The following is a 25,439-nucleotide window of genomic DNA, read 5'->3' on the forward strand; positions in this document are numbered from 1 at the left end:
GACGAGTGACCCTAGTGTGGGTCGTGGGTCGAAGGAGATAGAGGGAGGGTCGTGGGACTGGTAGAGGTGTCGGGTTGGGGTGAAGGGTGGGTGGTCGACCATTTTCAGAGGTTAAGGAGCGCAGCCGGCCGGTTTTTTGGTGGTGGCTGGGGGTAGGGGCTAGGGTTTCACGGTGGTTGGGGTGGCTGGTTTTTTTAACTTTTTTTTTTTAAATTTTTTTATCCAATAAATAATTAACACGTGTACAATGTGGGGCCCACTAACGGTTTTTTTTATGGAAAACGTTAATTGGTAATGTTACCCAAACTTTTTCAAACTTGCGGGTAGTTGTATACAAATAAAAAAAAATGGGTAGTTGTTCACAAATGACCCTATGTTGCGGGTAGTTCTAGACAAAATTCCCGAAGTTGTGACTAGGTCTAATAAGTTCAGAAAAATTCAGATAAATTATAATACGTGAAAGTCAGATAAATTGAAACCTAATACTCCATAACAAAAAGTTATACAAAAAACTTCCATCACTTTTTTCTACTACTCCCTTTGTTTCATAATAATTGCAACACTAAAGGTCTGTTCTGTTCACCCCATTTTCACTTATTTCAGGTGTAATAAGTTCAATTAAGGAAAAATAAGTTTTAATAAGGGTTACCCAAGTACAAATTACAACTAAAATAAGTTTTAATAAGGTCTAATAAGTTCAAATAAGTGAAAATCAGGTGAATAGATTACACCCTTAGTGTTGCACAAAGTTTTAGGAAAATTACAGGGAAGGGACCAAAAGGGGAAATTTATAATATAAAGGATAGTTAGTGGAGATATATTTAATTGTTAATAGAAGAGAGAAATATTTTTTTCTTTTTAAAAAAAAAGTAGTGTAAGTGAAGTTGGAACGATAGAGAAATAATAAAATAGTGTGGGTTCTTATAAAATATGAAAGTGTTGCAATTATTATGAAACAAATATAAAAGTAAAATGTTGCAATTATTACGAAACGGATGAAGTAAGTGCTTAATTGCTTCACAAATTCTCCAAAAAGACAGGTGTACGTTAATTTATTGTAAGATGGGTTAAAGTTATGTTAAAAGTATTTAAAGTTACCATTTATACTGCAAAAGTTATTATCTTTCAAATAATAAATTTTATCTTACAAGAAACTTATAATGTATTAGATTAATCATATTAGCCTTTATAGTGTGTAATCATGAATCTATAAAAAATTACACATTAAAATAAAATTCAAATCAATGATAAATTAAAAATTACCCTTTGGGATTAAAGTCACCATAAAAATAATTAAAGTTACTCTCAAACTAACCGTTTTACAATAAATTAACTTACACCGTCCTTACACAAGAATTATTGTAATTGCTTATGATTAAAAAAAAAAAAAAAAAAAAAAAAAGTTTGAACAAAAACTAAAGTCTTACCTTGTCTACAAGAAAATTCCTTTCTCATCTGTTCACAACTTCATTTAAATATGTTGGACTTGGACCACCTAACCAACCCATCTCTTTCCTTTCTTCTACATAATCTCTCCTGATTCTCCCTCGAACATTGGGTTGCCTTTTTCTGATTCACTTATTCACCATTTCACCCCTTATATACTTCCCTTTTTCATTTCTCTCTTGTTGTCGAAAAGGGGTTCTGGGTTTAATCAAAACATCCAATTTCTCATCAAAATTGAAACCCCACTTCTTAATTTCTCTTAAATCTGTGTGATTTTCAAGGGTTTTTGAAATTTATTCAGGAAATCAAGAATTTAGTATCTGGGTGTTTTTGGATTGTGGATTTTGACCGTTGGATTTAAGGATTGCTGCCATTGCTGTTGCTGTTGCTTCTGATTGAGCTATGGAATCTCAAGTCTTGGTTGCTCTTGCGCTCTCACTTGTTGGGGGGTTGAGCACATCCTTAGGTATGAATTTTCAATTTTGACTCAATTTTATAATGTTTTATTATATCTCAATTTCTTATTATTTGTAACTGATTATTCTTAAATCCATGCTATTATAATGTTGATTTGTTACAGTATATGAATAATGTAGTTGATTTTTGGTAATTATAGTGTAATGTTAAAGGTTTTTGGTTATGCAAGAACGTGGGTGTTAATAAAATAGAGCTATTCTTGTTATCCTAGTTGTAAGATTGATTTTGGTAAGAGTAAATGGTTAGTGTAATGAAGGATTGGGGCAGGGCGGGGGAGGAGACGAAAAGTATATGATTAATTAATTTTTTAATAATTTTGTTATGGCAATGGTATTGGTGTCACAACAGGGATTCTATATGCTGTTAAGGGAGACATTTATATATTGTATTAGTCCTTGTGGTTTTGTTACAGAGATGATTTCGACAATGTGATCATAATAGGGTAGCATTACAATTGACAAGCTTAACATAAATTACTGCAATGTTAAAATGGTGATGAATTTGAAAATTGTGACTAGATGGGTTGTGGACTTGTGGAGCTCGAACGAGAGGTGTTTCATCATGAACCATATCTAATCAGTGTACCCTATGTATGTTAGAAAGTTAACTTTCTGCATATGGTTTTATACTAATTTCGGGTAGGTGTTCTGACCCTTGAGATGTATTTACGCCAATCTTTCAGCTGTTTTGGAGTTTGTTGAAATTCATATTGTTCCAACTTCCGAGTACTGCTAATTTTGTGGTTCTATAGAGCTGCAATGGGTGGGTTAGCGTTAAATTGCTAAAAATACTCATGTATAGATTACAGCATGATTCTAATTTTATTTGTTTCTGGTTCTAAAACCTTCTTGACCCCTTTTCATCTACTAAATCTACTTTTTTACATCACACCTCCGCTTGTTTGAACTGAGGATCATGATCTTTTATATTTTCTACCTTGTCGTGCAATATCTTAATGATGGATGATGATCCTGATTCTAGAATTGTTTTATGAGAGAAAGCTTACTTTGCTATATGGGGTGTCAAACAGGTGCACTTTTTGTAGTCCTAAGTGACGCACCAAACTTGAAGATGCTTGGGCTCTTACAGGTGCATAACTTTGTTTCTGTTATGCAACATACTTTAAAGATCTAGGTTACTGGATTCTGGCTACTTTTAGTCTTTGCAGCTCTTGGCCCTAACTTTTGGGTACAATAATATGTGAAGAACATGCTTCTCAGATTTGTGTGTAATGGAATTATGCATGTCAAGGAGAATATTGTTCGATTTGCTTCATTGTTAAACAGTATAAGAATTCCTAAAGTTTTTGTTAAATCATGTAGGGCTTCGCTGCAGGCCTTATGCTTAGCATATCATTTCTAGATCTGGCTCACAATGCCATAAACTCTATTGGCTTCTTGAAAGGGAATTTATGGGTAAGTTACCTTCATTCATTTTCTTTTGTTGAGGAAGATTGGGGAGATGATCTGCCCATTCACTGTTTGAGAGTAGTCACTTTGTGCAGTTGTCTGTAGTTCTTTGCAGGTGTCATTTTCTTTGCAATTATTGCCAACTTCATCCCAGAACCAACACTCACTCCTACTCCAAGTGTTAAAAGCAAAAAGGTTAGTTTGGTTTTAAACTGTAACTTATGGCATTCACTTGGTTTCTTCTATTTTTGTAATAAGCTTTGAGACTTTCAAGCTGGACCAACCTCCTAAAAGTTTGTTGATATTCTTCTGGAGGTTAGCGGGCAAACGGAGAAGAAAAAGGGAAGGACTTAATGAAGAAGCATCGGCGACAAGTCATGTACAGTGGCATAATAACAGCCATAGGTATGTTCACTTGTAGGCCGTTAGCTTTTCTGTTCTAGTGCTCATGGAGCATGTCAAATTCAGCTGTTCTTAGTGATCAGTTGCTAGCTAACTCTAGATTGTTGATTTATAGTATACTCTAAACAGACTTGTTGCATTTCTTTTTTCATTGTGTTTGTATTTTCTAGAGTAGATAATGTGAAAGGTTAGATATAATTACAGAAGTTAATCATAATGCTAGCTATGATGTTATTTCCTTTTGGTAAGGACTAGGAAGGGCTCCCCTAGCTATGATGCTATTTCCTTCACCATTGCATCATTTATGTATGAACTTCAATCTAGATTCTAATTGATAGATGGTACCTTGATTTTCTTTTTTTTCCTGTAATATTTGTGGCCTTGAAATATGCCTACATTGTTCTTAATTTTGAACTTATAAGGAGTCAATCTTCATTTCTCAGGTATCAGCTTGCACAATTTCCCTGAGGGAATGGCAGTTTTTCTTGGATCCATGAAGGTACAATTAGATTCGTGCATATATATTTATTTCTTTTTTCCAATGCTAGGACTAACTTTTACGGCTTATAAGCTTTGCCTATAAGCGAGCACCTGGTTTCATCAATTTTTTTTGGTTTTTCTATAAAAGGAAATGTAGATTTAAATTTTTCTATGAAAACAATTTTTAATAACCAATTTATGATTAATAAATTGTCTTTATACAAGGTGGAAATCTTACTAACCATTGCTATAATTGTTAATAAGAGAAAATATTCATAATCAGCTAGATCATACGAATATCGATTAATATCTTCCAAATCCTCACCCTGGAAACAAAAACATCTAAAATCGTTGGTGAGTCAAGAATCTCAAGATGGGGGGATCAATTTTCACAGATGAAGAGACTGATTTTGTTGCAAACATAAATGGCCTTAATATGTACTGATACTATACCGAGACCCTGATGATATTTTGCCATTGATAATTAATTTTGGAGAGAAGGGAAAGGAAGGGAAGGTAAAGGGAAAGAAGAGGAGGGGAAGTGAAGATCTTGCTTTCATTTCCATGTATGGAAGAATTGTACCATTTGTATAAGGAAAATGGATTCATCTCATTCCTTCCCTCCCTTTCCCTAGCTTAATATCCAAACAACTGCTTCCCTTGAGGTAAAAATGTAAAATTGGTAGAAAAATATCAACTGGGGTATCCTGGCAAAACAAGGTTCTGCTGTGCAAGTGAGACTTGACCCAGTCTTCTAGCATGGAAAGATATTTTAATTTATCTCATAATTTTATCTTTGGACTCCATTTTTGTGTTTCTCGACTTTGTTTTTCTAAGGAGGGGACTGCTAGTCGAGGCTTCCATCTTTTTGAGGCTTGTTAGGATTTTACTTCCGCTTTCATTACCGACTTTGTTAGGATTTTAGACATGTAGTTCAACCTCATTTTGGTTGACAAGATTATGTTGCTTTTCTTTTCCAACTGTAAAAGACCTGTGAATTATGACCTTCATAACATAACATAACAAACTAACAATTATATTCATCTTATGCTGTATGTAATCTATTTGCGTCTCAGTCTTCAGGATTGGAAAATGTGACTTTCATTGCTGCTTCTACCCTCTCCTTTAACTTTTATTTGTTTGCTTCTCTCTCTCTCTCTCTCTCTCTCTCTCTCTCTCTCTCTCTCTCTCTCTCCCTCTCTCTCTCTCTCTCTCTCTCTCTGGTAAGATTCATTTTACAGCATGGTTCTCTAAATCATTGCCACTTACAGAAATTAATTATAATGACCTTTGTTATTCTGTTTTCTGCTTGCTCCTTTTGCTCTAAAATTTGTGAATGCTGCAGAGCTGCAGGCATGAAGAGACACCTACCTTCATGCTTCAATTATTCCCCTAAATCTTGTCTTCTTTTTTTTTTCCCTTTCCAGGGCCTTCGGGTGGGTCTTAATTTAGCTTTGGCTATTGCTCTGCACAACATTCCTGAGGTATAGTTGCCCATCCTCTCAAATGATGAGAGTACCTTTCTAATACATATTTTGATTGTGCATATGCAAATGCAACAGTAAGGTTATCTGATACATGCATAAACTAAAGAATTATGTCCTATTTTCTTGAACAGGGTGTCGCTGTTGCTCTTCCAGTTTACTTTGCAACGCAAAGGTAGGAAATTTTTAAAATAGCTTCCCACTTACCAGATAGTTGTTTAGGTGATATCGCTGTTGTGAATGTGGCATGTAGAAGTCTTTTAGGCTTTATTAGTGTGCATCACTTGATTGGAACAAGAGCACATTTTTGTTAAAGATGGCACCTCTCTCAACTCTCTTTCTCTCGCTACACACACAGAGACAAACAAGGTAAACCTCATGTATAAGATGCATCTCCCTATAGCCTAAAAGTTAAAGGGGTCAAACGACCTGGACTTGATTGTTAGGTATTTAGGTGTGCAAGGTAATTTGGTCAACCAAGTGAACCAACTTGCCATCCTGCACAAATCAAGAAAGTACCCATTTTCAATTTATAACTAGCTCATTCTTAACATTCAACTTATTAGAGATTTTGAGTTGTTGCTTGGTGGAGATTATGCCGTTCTCAGTGATTGCTTGTTCTTGTGCCACAAACTATGTTTCTGCTGTCATAAGATACTATTTTTGTTTTAGAATTACCTCATTTAGTTTGTTAATGCATTGCAGCAAGTGGCAAGCATTTAAGATAGCATCACTCTCTGGTTTGGCGGAGCCCTTGGGTGTTATACTTGTAGGTATGGTCATATGGAACGAAACTAAATTCTTGGCATATCCCGATCTGTGTAATACTTTCTGTTGTGTTATTTCATTTATCTTACATGAATAATATAGTTCAGATTTTGTTTGATGCAGCATACCTATTCCCAACCAGTTTAAATCCTGAGATTCTTGATGGCCTTCTGGGATCAGGTACATACTTGCATCAAATTTGTTGAAAATGGTTGGGCATATATCTTTTCTCTAATGAATTTGGGTTTTGGCAGTTGGTGGAGTGATGGCTTTCCTCACCTTACATGAGATGTTGCCTCTGGCGTTTGATTATGCTGGCCAGAAACAAGCTGTGAAGGCTGTTTTCTTTGGCATGGCTTTTATGTCAGCAAGGTAAGTAATATGAAGTGACTTATGTGAGTGAGATTATATGAAAGATTTCAATTGATGACTAGAAGGAAAAATGGTCTAGGCTTCGTGTCCTATATGCTCCTTTTACTTGTGTGATTCCATCTTTCTGTCCTAGAACCAAAAGGGAGGACGACTAGGGGGAGGACAGGCTGATATGGATTTCTTAAGATCTGTGGGTTTAGCTTGCTTTCTTTTTCAGAATCCTGCACATAGCAACCTAAGGTGATATATTTTGGAAATAGAATAACAAACTGCTAATAAAAAATATCTATTGCTTCATATTACATGACTAGTGAATGCCCATGTAATACATCTCCTTACCTAGCATGTGTATCGGTGTATGTATTATACGAAATATGTTCATTTCCACTTATTAAAATTTGGAGATTTAGGGTGTGACTGAATAATATTGGACATCTACATGTGACCTCATATTTGATATGGCACAAACTTCTCTGTAACATTCATTTAGTTTTATTATGCCGTACAAAATGGATTGTTGGATTCGTAGGTCGAGTCACTGGGCGGGATTTTAAGTGTCTAAAATCCCGGGTAATCTGGCATTTGGGTAGCTAACAGGTTGAGTACTTGATGTTAAATACCCCTGTGGTGCTTCCTCAAGCTTCAACCCCTGGTCAGGTGGTCATACAGTCCTTTCTACACCCTCCTGACAATCGAAGATTACTCATACCTTATGTCACTTGCATTATTTATGTGTAATTTTTGAGGCCTGTGTCCGTAGCTTTGCAAATGAACGCTTTGCCTGCTGTTCTTGTTGCTCTTCATCCGTGCTATTTCTGAATTTTGTTGGTTTGCTGTTCGCAGTCTGTATTTTCTAGAAATTAGCCTCCCAGCAGAGATGAGTTTATAACTGAAGCATCCGTTTGGGTTGGTGATAACATAGCAATGGATGTACATCGCTTTGCATCGTTCTCTCTATTGGCAGTCTGACTTCCATCACCCCATCATTGCTAACATAGATAAATTACATGAAGCGAAGCCTGCAACCTTTGGGATGGACTGGAAGTGTATAATGTAAACCTGAAGGAAAAAGTGATATGCATAATTATGTTAGGTTGTAACCATAAATCATTGGAGAACTTCTTAGCAGCTTCAAAGTTGAAACCATTTGATATCTCTGGCTGATGCCAATTATAAACGTCGGCTACACCATATATTCAGAGGGGTAACTCTCATACATCCTCATATTCATTAAGACGTCATTGCTTTTGACACTCAAATTATTTTCTTCATAAAGTCTAATAATACGTATAAATATCTCGTGCATTAATAAAGATACATATTGATAATGTACATAATGATATTCTTAAACAATTAAAGTTTGACAATCGAAAATTATTAACCTCTTAATGAAATGGAGGGAATAGGGGAGAGAGTTGATGATGATGCATCAAATGCGTATTATAATACGGAGTAATAGTTAATTAGCAAAAGTCTACTTAAAGGCAAGGTTTAGATAAATCCAGTTAAAAGATGATTCAGTGAAATTTACTCAAGTGAAATGATTTGAGAAAAGCGAATCTTACAAAGAGATTCACAACTAAAGTTGTCTGGCTCTTTATCTTCTAATGTACTATTGTATACTTCGACGAATGATAAGTTGGAAATTATGCTAGCCAAAAAGAGGTAGACAAGAAAGTTTTTCAGCTATTTTACTGAAAGTAGAATGCACAGGAAATAAAAATGCAAAAGTTTCCCCAAAGGTGAAAATTCATATGATAATTTTTTTTTTATTAACCCTTCTTAAAACAAAATATTATTTTATTTACCCTTCGCCTAATTTTTTTACATAAGTTTACTCTCATAATCTTTTATGGTGCACCAACCACCTAATTATAAATAGCAAAAGTATTTAATTGATTTTACTAAATAACTTTTAAAAAATTTCATTTTCTAAGACGAGAATTGAAAAAATCAATATTTTTCTTTCAATTAAGAAATCACAAACTTTTAAATAAAACGGATGTTCAGTAAATTACTGAACATCCGTTATAAAGTGACAATAAAATATGCAAAAGTTACACTAAAACGCATAAAAGTTACCTTGATATGTATGAGTTATTTATGCTTCATTGATAAATTTGACAAAAGTGACACTAAATTTGATAAAAGTGACACTAAATCTGACAAAAGTGTACCCGATGTACAGTAAATTACTGAAAATCGGGTGTATACAAAAGTTTTCCTTAAGAAATTAGGCGTAAGGACCACTAATGTAGGCGCTATCGTGCTAAGCTTAAAAAAGAGAAGATTTTTTGACGGAGATTAAAGGATATGAAATTGAGACCTATAATATGTACACAATACTTCAATTTTTCCTTAGACCATAAACACAAGTTTCAAAGGAAATAATTGTACTTTTCTCCAAAACCAAGTTCAAAATTTGTAGATAACTTACCACAATTAGGTTGTATCACTACTACATGGACAATCATAAAGTGCCCATGTTATATGTGCTTCACTATGCCTAACCAGATAAGTAATACGTAGTATTTCATCTTTATTTGGATATAATAGTAAATACTTATCGTTCATGCACATCTTATTTTATTAGGTTTATGCACATGTTCCTTATTCCAATAATAATGTACTTCATACTTACCCATGGTTGGCCTTAATCTTCTTGCCCCATTAAACCTTCACATCGATTTGAATTGACACATACTCATGATTGACACGTCTCTATTTCGACTTTCTTTGGTTGTCTTCCTCATAGGCCAAGCTTGACCATAGAGGCTAGACGAGCCGAGAAACCCTGCTACTTGATATAGATCATAAAATTAGTTTCGCAAATCAATTTCTATACATGTCAAATTGTAATTATTACTCGCATTAATTTGATTAAACATGTTTATCACCCCCATAATACATTGACCGTTAATCTTGTAATTATCAATTATCATTTTATTTTCATCATACATATAATAACATTTGTTTTGCAAAATTCACACACGAGTACTCAATCAACGTAAAAAGTCAAAATTTTACGAGTAATCTACAAAGTGACTTCACGAGCTCATATCCAAGAGTCAATAACCAGCCAAGCTAGTTGCATACATACATTGAAACAGCATGATTAGGGTAAACAGTAAACAGTGTGAAATAAATAAATTCAGATGAGCTAACAGTGGAAAGGGTACCCCTTGTAATCTGAGTATATTGCTTCAATTCTTTGGACATGACATTTCAAAGCGGATAATCCAAAGTTAAGTCACAATTCACAACTACTTTCACAAAAGCTGCCACCAAAATCTTTTCCATCTCTTCTTGCCTTATTTAATCATCAATTTTTTTAATTATCACCCCTAAAAGAAACAAACAAATATAAATAAATTGGAAAAAAAAAAAAAGTTTTAATTTCTCCTTTTCTCTCTCTAATCATTTGATTGGAGCCTAAACATAGTACTCCTATAACATTTACATCCAATCAGTCAAACAGATTCATCAACTAAATTAACCATAGGTAAATTTTGCAGTTACGCTCTCTTTAATGTTCATCCCATTTACTTTATATAATTAATGGCGAAACTTGGGCAAAAAAGATAAGGTCAAAGTTAATCCATTTATAAGCAACACAAAAATTTAGGCCCGGGTCTTGCTAGCCAAAACAAAGATTCACCTCGATATATAATGTCCGTTTAAATTTGTCTATAGTACTACTTTTAGTTATTTATAGGCAACTAGAATTTTACCATCATACTCCGTACCTACTACAAAGTATATTTATTCCTAATACAATACTTTTTTTTTTCACATCTTGTTACTTACGATAATTTAGGCTTTGTTTTTTAGAGTTATTCTGTTTTACTGACTCAATCTGCTTTGTTTTGTCCAGAAGCTCAAAAGGATATGACCTTAGTAAACATAAAAAAATCGAGAGAGTATTTTTTTTAACATTGAAAAAAAAACACTATTATATGGTAAAAGAAATATTTAATGATGCCATTTTTTTTTTGGTCAGTTGAAAAGCCCTTTCATTCTGAAATTTTTATATTTATGTACAACAGCCTGCAGTAAAATTTAGTGAAAATAAAGTTAATACAAGTAGTATTCTTGAGCTACATATAATGTTATTGACTTTTTGTAAGAACTGCTACTGGAGTAGTGTAGTGAAGTGTAGTGGAGTGTACTATTTTATGAGTTATCACAATCCAATGCCACTGAATTTTTATTACTATTTCAGCTGTAAATACTTCATCTGTTTGCAGTAATATTCATGATTATACCTAATTTATAGCTGCTGTCAATTTAATTTAGCTTTTTATATATTTAAAAGTTAAGGTTGTTTGAGTTTGAAATAATGTATTCAATTGATGTGTTTTTTTTTTGTCCTTAATTATCATAATCATGATTGTTTGTGGAAAATTGAATTAGGCTTTATTTGATATGAAATTATCTTATTTATACTTAATTTATCTGAACTTATTTTATTCGTGATAAAACATATGAACAACGAAGTAAGACAAAATAAGTTGAAACAAACAGACCACTAGCGAGTAGTGATTGACCCTAATACAATTAAAAACTTAAAGAAAAGTAGTAAGTCAATTTTTTGAATGGAAGTAGTAAGTCAATAAGTTGGTTTGCCTTAGAAGGAATTTATAAGCTGAGTATAGCCCTAATTGTGCTAATTAGTTTTCCAAAACAACATAATTTAAGGTGAAAAACTCACGACAAAATGAATTCGTTCATTACAATATTCCATGATGTAATCAAATGTTTGGTATTTTTATTTTGCTTTGTAAAATCTTTTTAAAAATTTTGTATAAGAAACTCATTATTAATCAAATTCGATCAGAAAAATTGAAGTAAATTAATGGTCGGTGCTAATCAAGACACAAGTTGAATATAGCCTAGGGAAAAATAGACGGATGAAGTGTATATTGACAGCTTGTGCAACTTTGCAAGGACTAACCAATGAGGCAAAATTTCGTCTGCTAGTTGATCAGAATTTTTCATGGGTACCCATATTTACTATCATAGGTCCAAAATCGTACTTAGACAATATGGAAGTTAGAGGTCATTTATTATTATGACTCAAAATCTGTAAACATTTACCATGAGCTATCATTTATGCTTTCTTTCAAGCACTTTCATTTTGGACAACCTTGTACCTCATACCTCCATGCGTTTCATTTAACCTAGCTCGTGTATAGGCGGATTTTGTGACATTGGTACATAGTCTACATACTCCACAGATATAAGATATATGGCGAAAAAAGGGTACAGAATAATGCATATAGAACTTTATTTGAGTCAGCATAGCGTGGCACCATATTTAATTGATGACCTAACTAAAAACGAAGAAGTAATAATTAAATGAATCAAATTAAATCAGGTCTATCTTTATTAAAGTTAAATTGAGCGTACTTCTAAGTTTTTACCAGTTATGAGAGACTTTGAATTATATTACTCCGTATTTAACTTTCCTCGTGAGTGGATGGTTTTTTTTTTTCTTAAAGTTTTTGTAAGCACAACATTTGCTACAACTTGAGTTTGTCTAGTCTAATCTGTATTATCAATCAAATGAAAGTTATAAAACACAATCAATCTTATAATTGACCATATCATAGGGAGATTATTGGGACCCATTTACCCATCTAAACATGCTTAAATCTGAAACTTAACTTTAATCACATTGCACAAATGATGGCTTTGAAACATAATTACAGTTTATGAATAATTCTAGTTCATAAAATTACCTTGACCCCAATCCCCACTCAAAAAAAGACTTGATAATTAAAAGAAACAATAATAACATGAACATATATTTATTTTTCTTTCAAATAAAGCATAAATCTTTTTGATTACTACTCAGTATATTATTTTAAAGGAGACTAAACAAGGATATATAATTGATTTACATGTTGCAAAAAATATACTTGAATTTGCATGTTGTATAAGTCAAATATGTTATGATTTTTATTTGAAGCATCAAATATGTTATGAATGAGTGAAGCACCTTGAGACAGAAAAAAATGGCTGGAACAATTAATATTTATAAGAAAAATCTATCTAAATCCTAATTATCCTTACACCCAAGATCCTACACGTATTAATCATATTACAAAAATGATATTAATTGATCCATTAGATATTTTGTACATGTCAATATAACTCTTTTATTAATGAAATAATTTTACTTTATAAAAATACAGGAAAAAAAAATTAAAAAAAAATACTTTGTTACATTTTTAAATGACTAAACAATAATAGACATGCATAAAAACTTAAAATTTGGGAAATATATATAATTAAAAGCAACAAACAAAAGTTCTTCCTCTTGGAATTATGACTTTAATTTGCATTTGAACTCTTGATGAGTTGTTTACATAGCTGAAAAAAAAAGAGCTGAGAAATGAAAACTAATTTAAGCTAAAAAATTTAAACCTAATTAACCAAAAAGAGAGGAAAATTAAACGTAAACCTTACATACACAAATAAAACCTTAAAAGAAACCTAATTCAACAACAACTACAATCTTCTTCTACCTAGCTAGCTACATACGTACGTACGTACCATCATCGATCAAACATGTACGTTCTCATTGATTCGACTCGTTATCTTGTTCGATCTCAGAAGCCGGTTCATCCTCTTCTTCAAAGCAATCAATCCCATACGCGGCATGTCCATGTCCAAAGGACTTAATATGATCCTTAAGAGATCTTTTGTGCTTAAAATCCGAACCACAAATACAATACCATAACTTACCACAATTTTTCTCATGAGTCCTCCAATCTCCTCTTACAGCAAATGGTTTACCACATTTCCTACATGCAAAAGGCTTTATTCCATGCTTTCTCTTGTAATGTGTTTGGAGGGTCCGAAAATCCTTCAAGGGTTTAGCCCTTGGATGATCGATGTTGTTTCGACAACCCGGTGCACAACAATAACATGGTAGCCTTAGCATTGCTGTTGGTTGTGTTCCTCTTAAGGATTCTGGTCCTTTTCTGTATTGTGATCCATGCCCCCACATATGCATCTATATAACATAAATCATCACTTAGGTCACATAGTTTAATTTTCCATGTTGTTGTAATAATATAAGCAATAATAATAATAATGCATACTCAGTAATACTAATGTACTCAATCAATGCAACTAGTTAAACAAATATTACTGCGTGTGCATATTAACTTCCAAGGCTGTGACTTTACCAATTAAACTAGCTGAAGTCGGCCAGCATAAAACTTTGCTAATTCTAAACAGTCGATGTTTTATCATATTATATGTATTGTATACTATACAAAAATAGTACTAGTAGTAGAGTAGGAGTAACATAGCTAGTAGTCCTATAATAGAGCCAATGGAAGATGATGACTTTTGGAAAACAAAGCTTGAAGATCGATGATAAGATTGTGGGTCAACAAGTCAATACTTTTCTTTTATTTTTTCTAAATATTTTGGTGGTTTATACTTTATAGGGAGCCGCTTTAATTAAATAGCTCCAAAATAAGAGGACTTCTATGAAAATTTTTCATACATTGCATTAAATGCAGTGTATATGTTTTCATTCTCCAAGAAGCTTATTTAGATACCTGGTTACATAACAAGGAATTAATTGAAGCTTAAAAATGTTCCTATATCTTAAAACATAGTAATTCAAAGCTCGTGTATGTATGTTTTAGCCCATGCATGATTATCGAGATAAGCTAACGTAAGCTAGATTAAAATGCATATGCTCTTAAACAATAGGCCACATTTGATATGGTTTTTTTTTTTATATATGTAATTAATTGTTTGTGAATATAATCTTTATATCGATCACCATACCAATGAATCACTACATGTAATATGGGGTAAAATGCTGAAGTGTTTATCTTATATTACTGATTTTAGAAAGTGACATATAGAGTATTATTTTGAGATGGTCTAAATTAAATGTATGGTCGATTATTTAGGAATGGAGAGAGATTAAGCTTTACTTGTTGTATGAAAATGAGGTGAATAAAAGAAGAATGTACAAGGAATATTTGTTGAGAAAAAAACACTCCTAGCTAGTTAGTACTATTGCCCAATTGAAAAGGGAGAAGTACTAGAATATAGTTAACGATCATAATTAATTCTGTAACCCTAATTATTGATGGACCATCCTACATGGGTTAATAAATAACAATGTATGATGTTTTAATTTCTTTAAAATTATGTCAAGGGACCACAATTAATTGTTTGTTTCTTACATAATGTCTAACAATTGTACTTTCACAAGTTGAATACATTGTGCTTAATACAAGATATAGCTATATACTGTATAATTCATAAAGAATTGATCCAAATAGCTACCACCTCTTGTAAAATCAATATATATAATTGTTATACCGTACATATTACGGAGTAATCTATATACCTCGCACTAATTTGTACAATTTTTTTTAAAGATTATTATAAAAAAAAAAAAAAAAAAAAATCTACTACTTTGGTTTAGAGGTGAAAAATGATGATAAAGCCTCTAGTTACTAGTATATTTTTGCACTGTCCTACAAGACAAAAAGTACTTAAAAGGAGATTACTAAAGTAAAACCACTAAACAAATAACCATAGAACCAACATACAAAGTGTAATTTTGTCATTAATTTTCAACTTTATGTTACTTGTATATCATGAAATATGATGAGGACTCTTACATAACATATAATCATAGTTCGAGAGAATGTATAAGAAAATTAAATCGGAAAAAATGCTATTTGGCAAATTATTAAGCAATGAGGGTTTTAAAAAAAAAAAGTTTTTTTTTTCTTTTTTGTGTGTGTTTTAGTTGCACACAAATCTATAACTATGAGACTCAACACAAACTTCAAGGATTCATCAGAAGAAAATTAAAGAATTTTTATTTTGTTTATTGAAAGTGCATATTGCCCACCTTGTGTCGTTCAATCAACATAAAAAGAGAGAGTAAAAAATTAAATTAAAAGTTAAAACTATTATTAAAAAAAAAAAAAAAAAAAAAAAAAAAAAAAGTACAAATGTTGGTCTGAGTTGGACCAGGGTCTCTTTCTACTGAAGCTACATTAACAGTTAGATCAATTGTTTACTAATCCCAATAAATTAATCTTACAATCTTTTAATTCAAAAAAAAAAAAAGGGAAATGGCAATAAATTTAAAAACTTGAAAATTTACAATTTCAAAGAACAAGAAAAACCCTAATTGAAGGCTAATATTAGAACAAGTCAAAAAGCAATTGAATGTTCTTATAAACTAGAAGGATTGTTATTTAATTTAATAGAAAACCGAATGGAAATTAAATTAATTTTTAATTAAATTAAAGAAAAGTGAGTTTGAAATCAAGGTACACAAGCAGAAAAGGAATAAGAATAGTAGAGCACCAAAACATGAAAAGAGCAAACCAAAAGACTAAGTAGGGTATGAAATGGAATTCATTTTTTCCACTCTCTTTTCCTTTAACCACCTCAACCATAAATCACCACCAACACCTATACCAACCTAGGTGTCGGAACATCAAATCACCGACACCTGGGTATATAGGTACCAGTAGAAGGTTCAGATGTACGCTACCTTATCCTTAACCAACATAATCATAAACACGGAGATATAGAGAGATCGAGATTAGGTTGTTACCTGCATGTTGTTGTAACGATTGAAGGTTCTGAAGCAAAGAGGGCAAGAAAACTGAGTAGGACCAATCAAAATCTGAGCAGGAGTTGGGATCCAATACTGTCCTTTGTTAACTGTTCCTATTGAGTTGCAATAACCACCAATTAATGATGAATTATTATTATTATCACTACTACTAATATTAATATTATCATTATTATTAATATTAATATTAATATAGTTTGATGCAACTGTAACTTCTTCTGATCTACAACTCTCATCATTGTTCATCATCATCATCATCATCATACTATTGTTGTTGTGATTCAGCTTGTTATTGTGATGATCTGAAGTAGTTGAACACGAGGAAATCGAGGTCGTGGTCGTGGTCGTGGCCGTGGCAGCCGTGGCGGCGGATATTAGATTGGATGCTTGACAACTTGGTAGCCCTAAGTGAAGGGTTACCGTAACATCATCGTCATCGTTGTCGTTGTCGCCATAGTCGTCCTCATCATGAAGAAGGAACTTATGATCCACATCCATAGGAGCACTAGTAGAGGAAAACTCCTCTAAATAATGATCATGTTTGTTAATATCATCTTTGTAATTATTGTTATTAATATTATTATTATCATCATATTCATTAAGATTAATATTATGATGATGATTGTTTTTTACTGGGCTTGAACTTAGGAGAGGAAGGGCTTCTCTAAGAGGAGGAGAAGGGGGTGATTTTGTGTAAATTTGAGGGTTATTATTATTAGAGAAGAAGAAATTAAAATCATAGGGATTACTATTGTTATTATTGTTAATGATATTGTTGTTATGATTAGGGAAGAAGTGATTAATATTGGGGAAATAGTGATGATTAAAGTAAGGATTATGTGACATGATGAAAGAAATTAATAATAGAAAGAAAGATTAAGGGTATGATTATATATAGATGTTATTGTAGTAGTAGTATAATCTAGAAAGGATGAAGAGAGAGAAAATGGAAAGTTAGAGAGAGAAAGAAGAAAAAAAAGAAAGGTTATTTAGAAAAGGTAGGGAAAAAAGTAGAAGGAAGAAGGGAGCATAATCACCAAAATATATGAAAGAGAGAGAAGAAGAAGATGATGGAGAAGGTAGGTTAAATAAAAATGTGTGGGACTCAAACTATATTTACATATATGTATATATATAAAGAACAAAAGAGGTGGAAATTAAAGCTATTCTTGTTGAGTAAAAAAGGAGAGACAAGATATCACTTGTGACTAGTGACTAAATTATTTTGCTATAAAATTTGTGTGAATTATTACTGTCACTATTCCTTCAGTATCCAAATAAGTAATTTTTTAATTACGTTGTATTAATACATATACATTATTAAAAAATTAATATTTGAAAATTATATATCAATGTGATTCTAACAAATACTCACATTATTATGTTTAATCAATGTAAAACACTAATATTGATCAAAGTGGTATACTTCCTCCATTCTTTTTTTATCGCATCACTTACTACTTTAGGAAGTTTACTTATTATTGCATCATTTTCTTTTTAGGATAAAAAATATCTATGTTCACATTGCAAATACCCTACATACCCTTACTTTTTCACACTTACTTTTTATTTTATCTTACATTACATGGACTATTTTGTATTTTTATGTTTCTCTCTCTTACTTTTTTCCACTATCAAATTTTGCCTCCAAAACCCTATGATGCAATAAAAAAAAAATAGAGGAAGTATATAAATAATGTAAAGGTCAAAATAGAGCACTTTGTCTAAAACAGATTAGAGGGAGTTTAAAAGTTTTCCTGATTTCAATAGTGATTGTCTTGTTAAATACGTCAAAACAGAAAGAAGTATAGATTCAAAGGGCATGTTATTTTTCCTGACTATAAGATGGAGAGGTTGTGTTAGTTTAATTTTTTTTTTTTTTTTTTAATGGATATTTAACTATTTGAGATTAATAATAACAGAAGAAGTTAAGCAAATAAGGCCAATAAAGACAAGTTCGGAAAAATATGGTTGAAGGTTGTCTCCCTTTAATCTTCACCCATTTCCCACAAGCTTAATGTTCACAATCATACAAACATGTTATTATAAGACAAAAATATGGGAAAAGTCTAATATGGATACACGAGTGACAACCTTTTTTTGTTTGGGGGAAAATGTAAATAAAATTACACTTTAGTCAAAAAAAAAAAAATGGTTATGTTGATATTAATTACTACTCCGATTGATTCACATAATTAATTAATATAACTATGCATGCCTCTAAATTTTTTGTATTAGTGTATTATTTATTAATGATATAATTGGTCAAAGAGAATAGCTACACGTATTGTATAGACATTATACATGGAGTAGTTCAATAATGTAATACTCCATAATTAAGAGTATACAGAATACATTTTTCCATTAAGTGATAATCGAGCTATACTCGCGTAGTAATAGGCCAGACTTATGTATTCTTACAAATAATATGGGTGAGAAAATCGTATAGCGAAAAAAACCGAATATGAAATTGATTAGTAAGACGGTGCGCCACAAGGGCATGTAAAAAATCTTATCATTATTTTTGAAACTATATTACCACCATAAAATATCACTATTAAGCATTTTACAATAAAGTTAATAATGATTACTTTCACATTTTAATTCAATCTATATCTTAAACAATTAGTGAATGACGATCCTTTCTATTTAAGTTGATGCACGGCATATCTTCATCATCATAAATTTTACAATAATATAATAAATAAATAAATTTTGTTTTAAGAGGGAACGGTCAATGAAATTAAAGATATGTTCTATACTCTTATTCACCTTATTTTTATTTACTAAACTTTGTATATTGTATATTAAACTTGGATACGTAACTTTTAACATATTTGACGCAGTAAAATGTATCTTAAAAATTCTAAAATGAGAGCAGTCGTTATTAATTAATATACCAAGGAATATACACTAAAGTTTTTCTATACTCCAATTAATTTATTTACCAAAAGAAGAGAGAGAAAGTAAAATAAATTAAAGTAAAAAAGGGTGAAAATATCCTAGGGGAAACAAAATAGGGTGCAAAAAATGCAATGTTGCCCAGCAATTGCTTTGGTGGGTGAGACACTGGTCGGGTGGGCTCAGAGTTTGTGAACAAGATTAACCAATTTTTAGAGAGAGAAAATTAACTAATTAAACTTTCACTCAATTTCTTTCTTTTGTTTTGTTTTGTTTTTTTAATTTAAATAAAGAGAGAAATTAAATTTAGATATTGTGTTAATTGTGTGAGTTTGTGGGTCCTTACAAACAAACTAGTCTCTTCTGTTACATTCACATCAACTCACTGTTCACACTTCCATAAATAAACTGGTGACAGATCTTACCTCTTTTACTATCAATAACCACTGGATGATTATCACAAACAAAATAGATATTGCTAGTGAAAAGCCTTTATTCGATTTTGATTAACACTTTTACGTTTGTTAATGTATACGATAATACGAGTAACTAATTATTTAATATTTTCAATTATTATTTAGTACTTCATATAAAGCTTAATTGCGAGTGCATTAAAACTATTTAAGTCACTTTTAATAGCATCTTCTTATATTTGGCTAGTTACACGGTTCACATATACCAGTGTGCCACCACAGGATTATTATGACTTAATAGTAGTTATAAATGATTCCAAACAGTATTATATGATCCTTTTATGCATTCCCTATAATCCTGAAATTGTTTGCAACCAGGAAAAGAAAGTGGTTGAGGTTCTTCCCATGGATCCCACAACATCCCGCCACCCTAGAGTTGCTTTATTATTTTATTATTTAAATAAAAAAGAAGAGGGGTTACTCAATCAGATGATCAAATAGAGTTCCTTCTTTAAAATTAATTGATGTTACTTGTATAATGATGAATATAGGTTATTTTTATAGACAAAATAAGATTATCTTTATAAATTAACGAGGTTAGTCATACAAATGAATAAAGAATTCAAGATTACTATTATAAATACACATAGATACATCATGTAGCTAGCCATACACTAAACTTAATGTCATTTACGCAAATACAAATACAAAACTAATACGCTAAATATCTTTATACCGATTACAAAGTACTCTGTATTTAGCCATTTTTCCTAATTATTGAACCGTCTAGTTACAAGAGAGGATCCCGACACCAAAATAGATAGATGCATGAATAGCATGGTACGGTGTAAATTAACATACCTTGTAATATCAATCAACAGTTATATTATAAGTAACTTTTATCATTATTATTACTGCAACCATTTTGTTCTGACAATTTGGTTATAATTACATTTAAGGTTGATGCGTCAAATTTGATTGACAAGGTTTTTTATCAATTTTTTTGACGTGTTACAATAATTCAACTGCTTATTAGTATTATTATTGTTTCTTCTTTAACATAAGGTCTTTTAAAAGGTTGGAATTTGATAGGTTAATAGTTATGTTTAACTAAATTTGTGCTTATTCTTTTCAATGCCAACGAAAATTGAACCAAACTCTATTTATAATAAAGTTTCAGATAACATCATCCTGGCGGAACAATAACAGTTAGGGGAGAATTCTTCCAATTATACTACAGAAGAAAAAGAATATTATTGGCCCATATATCACATGTCAAAATGGATGTAAATATGCTATTAGGACCCACTTACTATTTTTTTAATTTCATGGCATTACTCGTATTTTTTATCTACTACGGAATACATTTTTTCTAATCGTTACAATTTTTTTTAATTTCATGGTGTTACTCGCATACAAGTCAGTTACAACAAACCCGTAAGTGTAGGTAATATTATGCATTACCTTCACCTAGACTTAATTTTATTACATTGATGAATTGTATGTTAATTCAAATCATATAACCTATGTAACATGACTAGCAACTGATTTGGGGTGGAGGAAAAACAAAAACTAAAATGGTAAGTTAGTTCTATTTTGATCTCTTGACTGTGAGATTTTGACCTAGTATATCACTTTCACCATTGTACTAGTGTAGAAAATATAAGGGGAAAAAGGGGAGAATTGAGAAGGACAAAGAGAAAGAGTGGATAGCTAGAAAAGTGATGAAGGGTACAAGTCACACAGCTGTTTTGGTTATTAGGAGTAGTTACTTGATGTTCAGAATGAGAAAAGATAGGAGAGAAAGCCACAATACAATAGAGGCGAAATCCAGACTTGATTGTTAAGGGGGATAAACTAATAGAAAGCCCACTAATTTAAACATGTTCGTTTTTTTTTTAATAGACTCTTGACCTTTTGGGGTGTTTGCATGGCTGGTTGATTCTACCATTAACCATGCATAATACGAAGTAATATGCTTGTAACATACATCTGATTTATTACCCTACTATGTTATTCTTTATTTTGGTGTTTATTTGCTCTAACTCTATCTATCTCCATAGACATACAAGGATAAAGAGTAGGGTAAGTAAAGAATAATTATTGATGTTAATTATTGAATGGTGAAATCCCTTATGAAAAGTCATCTTTGCATCCTCTATTTTCTTTTAAATGGAACATATCTTTTTGACACGCTTTTTTAGGAGTTGATTAGAGTAGGCAAACGAGCGAATTTAACAAAATAATTTTAACACTATAATTAGAAAAGGGTTAGTTATTACGCGTATAAATTATATTGATTAATTTTTCCGTTTACATTGCTTAATCTCTTTCTCAAAGTGCGTGCCAAAAAAGTGTGTTGCATTTAAAAGAAAACAGAAGAAGTATATTATTATTATTATTATTATTATTATTATTATTATTATGTCATTCTTTAAATGTAACATTTACACCTCGTGATAATTGATGTTAAAAACAACACTTGATCGAATGCAATACTATTATTCATGTGTCCCCAATAGAATTATCGATTTGCATCATATATATAGTGCCTCAAGTATCAAGTATATATTGTCTCTATACTTATATATGTATATAAATCCCACATTCAACATCTAGTTGATCTCCAAGTAATTTAACCTAAAAAATTTCATTCTTAATTTTCTTTTTTCAAAAACACAACATTTTCTTTCATTTTCAAATATCATTGGTACCCTATGGTTATACCAAATAATTTCAAAGTTATTAACATAAGGTGGGACCCATAAGACCCTGCTGATGGGACCCACTTGAAGGTAACTAGGCTTTATGTGAATGTGAATGTGATGGGTCTATGACAAGAGAGAGAATAAGATAACTTAGCTTAGGTAGGGGCATGGAGACAATATGGATGATTGACATTCCTTATGATTTAGAGCCAGAGGAACAATTGTATTTTGTACCACCTGCAATTTTCATTTGTTTACAACAACATCATTTATTGAACTCTCTTTGTTTTCTCTTTCAATTCTTTGCTGTCCTACTATAACTCATAAACTATCCTCTATTCAATTTACGTATTGTTGTCGTGGTCGTTTGCATTTCATACTCTCTTGAGCTACTAAAAATGTGCACATGAGATGAAAGAAAGATAGAGACGATCAAATAAGTGGAGTAGTACGTTATGGGACAAAGTTAAAAGGTTGGTTTTCCCGACTGAAAAGTCATATGGAAATACTCCCTCCATTACAGAATAATTAAAGCATATGATGAATGTTATTATTATTTATATATTAATATTGACAGTGTCAATTATTCTGAAACAAGAGGTAATTCTTAAGGGATAAAAAAATATTCGATGTTTTTGTTTATCTTTAAACCGCCTCTTTCATAAAAATCCACTCTTTCTATGTTCATTATTCATTATGTTGGTCACTCTCATGCATGTGTATAGTTTAGTAGTCCCACATGTATTATCATGCATCCACTAGCTTAGCTACCAGCAAGTTAAGCAGTATATATGTGTGGTCACACACAACAAATGATTACTTATTCCAAAATTTTTGGGCCATGTCTTACATAAATTCTATGAACTTTTATATTTTAGAGTTCTAATTATTATTTGTAAAATTGTATATGTATGTATAATTTTATATTCTGTATAAAATGTATTGAAGATTTTAACTAATTCTTCTATTATTGTGTCGTGAAACAAATGTATACATAAAAGTTAAACTAGCATTACTTTCTTTTCTTTTTTTTTTTTTTTTTTTGTGAGAAGAAAAGATACACACTTATGCTAGCATTGTTACTTAAGCTAACATTGTTACTAGTTATATACGTAGTATGTATAATATATTGATAGATACAAAACTCATTATTATAAAGCCCTAAGCTAGCATATTTATTCGATCTAGCTTTTAAAATGATGAAATTACTGTATATAGTTAAAAGAAAAAATTATGACATACATATCATGGATTTTAGACTTTTTAGTATTCCGTATGAAGCTATATCATAGCAACATGCACGTCATAAAACCAAGTTGAAAGAAATGAAACACATGCATGTAATCATGATGTATGTAATAAAGAGTAAAAAAAAGGTTGGAAAATGAGGAAGAAATAAAGTAAGCAATGTATGTAACGTCTTATTTTAATTGTAATAATAATAGATCGTGTTTCTAGTGTATAATTTTTTTAGTGCATATATACGTAATTTGTAGTAATCATATTAATTTATGAACAACATTTAAACAACATTTAAACACAATAAAAAATAATTAGGTCTTATTTTTTTGAAATTCTGAGCAAAGCAAAGTAGATATCAGCAGAGCAGAGCAGTATACAACAGCTCAAAAAAACAGGGTCTTATAATCGATCTAATAAAATTTGTAAAGGCATGTATGGCTGAACACTAGAGATCGAGAGAAAATAAGAGTGACAATTTGAACAGGAGTAAAATAATAATATCCCATGTTTCTAGGGAAGTTAAGTAGTGAGTGTACGTGCCAAAAGGCAAAGTCAAATAGAAAGGTTTTTCATGTCCCCTTTCTTGTCCCATCACACATTTCCTCATTAAACCCAACATTTTCATTTCTTAAGTCAATGCTTAACATTTGCTAAACCGGCCAATGAGAAACAAACAAACCCTAATTATTTTAATTTAATTTAGACAAAGAACAAAAGAGGGTTGGTAGTAACTAGTCTTGTTTTGGGATCCAAAAACGTTTATATATTGTACTCCGTATTATATAAGCCTAGCTATATATCAAATTAAGTATTACCAGATTAATTAGTTTTTTTAGTGATAGATATCTCAATCAAGTTCTACTTAAAAGTAATTAAAATCTAACAATTTGATTAATTTATTAGTTTTGCTTTTAAATGATATTTGATTGTTTAATTAGTTCATGTAAATTTGTATTGTAACAAAACAAAAACAACCAAATGCAAGTAATAACAATGACAACAAGCCGAGTTTGGAGTTTGGACCAAGTTAAGAGGTCGAATTAAAGTCCAATAATTTTCCAAAAACAAGTCGAGGAGAAATATATAAGCTGGATATGTAATGTGTGGACTGGCGTTTTATTAGATTTTAAAGCTACACTCAACTCAGCTCGCTTACATCTCCATTAAAATTATAAAACAATACAATGAATAACATTGTTGATTATACAAAATGCAAGATTGTTTGAACACAAAAAAACATTGTAAAATGGAGTTGCTTCGAGAAAGAAAAGCAAAAAAGGAGGTTGCCTTTGGGGGCAAGCTTTTGGGGAAGGAAACCCTGCTTGTTTTGGATAAGACATAGTAAGTTTTTAAATAAGAAAAAATAAAGAGCAGCCAAAGTTTTTTTTTTTAAACCAAAGAGCAGCCAAAGTAGAGGTGAAGAAATGTAACAGTTAATAAAAAAAAAATACTACGTACTCCTAATAGAAAATTAAAAAGTAAAAAATACAGTAAAAAATTAGAAAATAATTTTTGGGGATTTGCAAATTCCCAAATCAAATTAAAGTGGGCATTTTCAATAAACAGAAAAAAAGGAGAGGCGGGGGACATTAAATACCTCTATTTTTGCAGGGTGGTCTAACCAATACAATTAGACACATAGAATCATGCTAACACACACATACTATCACACTATATATTGTTTCATTTTGTTTATTATA

The 25,439-nt window shown here is 31.3% G+C and overlaps 2 protein-coding genes across 2 annotated transcripts; one reads left to right on the forward strand and one right to left on the reverse strand.

The window, feature by feature from the left end:
- Window positions 1-1,127: 1,127 nt before the first annotated feature.
- LOC110736194 (zinc transporter ZTP29-like) lies at window positions 1,128-8,097 on the forward strand. Its single transcript, XM_021916351.1, has 12 exons — window positions 1,128-1,912; window positions 2,954-3,012; window positions 3,246-3,338; window positions 3,438-3,527; window positions 3,653-3,737; window positions 4,178-4,233; window positions 5,642-5,698; window positions 5,833-5,873; window positions 6,404-6,471; window positions 6,590-6,646; window positions 6,721-6,838; window positions 7,682-8,097. Exons 1-12 carry the CDS (start codon window positions 1,849-1,851, stop codon window positions 7,725-7,727), a joined length of 834 nt encoding a protein of 277 aa, XP_021772043.1. The 5' UTR covers window positions 1,128-1,848; the 3' UTR covers window positions 7,728-8,097.
- Window positions 8,098-13,056: 4,959 nt separating this feature from the next.
- On the reverse strand, window positions 13,057-17,786 carry LOC110736195 (zinc finger protein WIP2-like). The gene is made up of 2 exons (XM_021916352.1): window positions 16,455-17,786; window positions 13,057-13,859 (listed from the first exon to the last, which is right to left on the reverse strand). Exons 1-2 carry the CDS (start codon window positions 17,319-17,321, stop codon window positions 13,422-13,424), a joined length of 1,305 nt encoding a protein of 434 aa, XP_021772044.1. The 5' UTR covers window positions 17,322-17,786; the 3' UTR covers window positions 13,057-13,421.
- Window positions 17,787-25,439: the final 7,653 nt, after the last annotated feature.

Source organism: Chenopodium quinoa, unplaced genomic scaffold, assembly GCF_001683475.1.
Source record: "Chenopodium quinoa cultivar QQ74 unplaced genomic scaffold, ASM168347v1, whole genome shotgun sequence".
Lineage (NCBI taxonomy): Eukaryota > Viridiplantae > Streptophyta > Magnoliopsida > Caryophyllales > Amaranthaceae > Chenopodium > Chenopodium quinoa.

What these genes read in the sequence shown, in the direction of transcription:
- LOC110736194 (XM_021916351.1), top strand. Translation starts at nt 1,849, where the DNA reads ATGGAATCTCAAGTCTTGGTTGCTCTTGCGCTCTCACTTGTTGGGGGG. An exon ending in GGGGTTGAGCACATCCTTAG is followed by an intron (nt 1,913 to 2,953) that starts GTATGAATTTTC and finishes GGTGTCAAACAG; the next exon opens with GTGCACTTTTTGTAGTCCTA. An exon ending in GTTTACTTTGCAACGCAAAG is followed by an intron (nt 5,874 to 6,403) that starts GTAGGAAATTTT and finishes AATGCATTGCAG; the next exon opens with CAAGTGGCAAGCATTTAAGA.
- LOC110736195 (XM_021916352.1), bottom strand. Translation starts at nt 17,321, where the DNA reads ATGTCACATAATCCTTACTTTAATCATCACTATTTCCCCAATATTAAT. An exon ending in ATCGTTACAACAACATGCAG is followed by an intron (nt 13,860 to 16,454) that starts GTAACAACCTAA and finishes TATGTTATATAG; the next exon opens with ATGCATATGTGGGGGCATGG.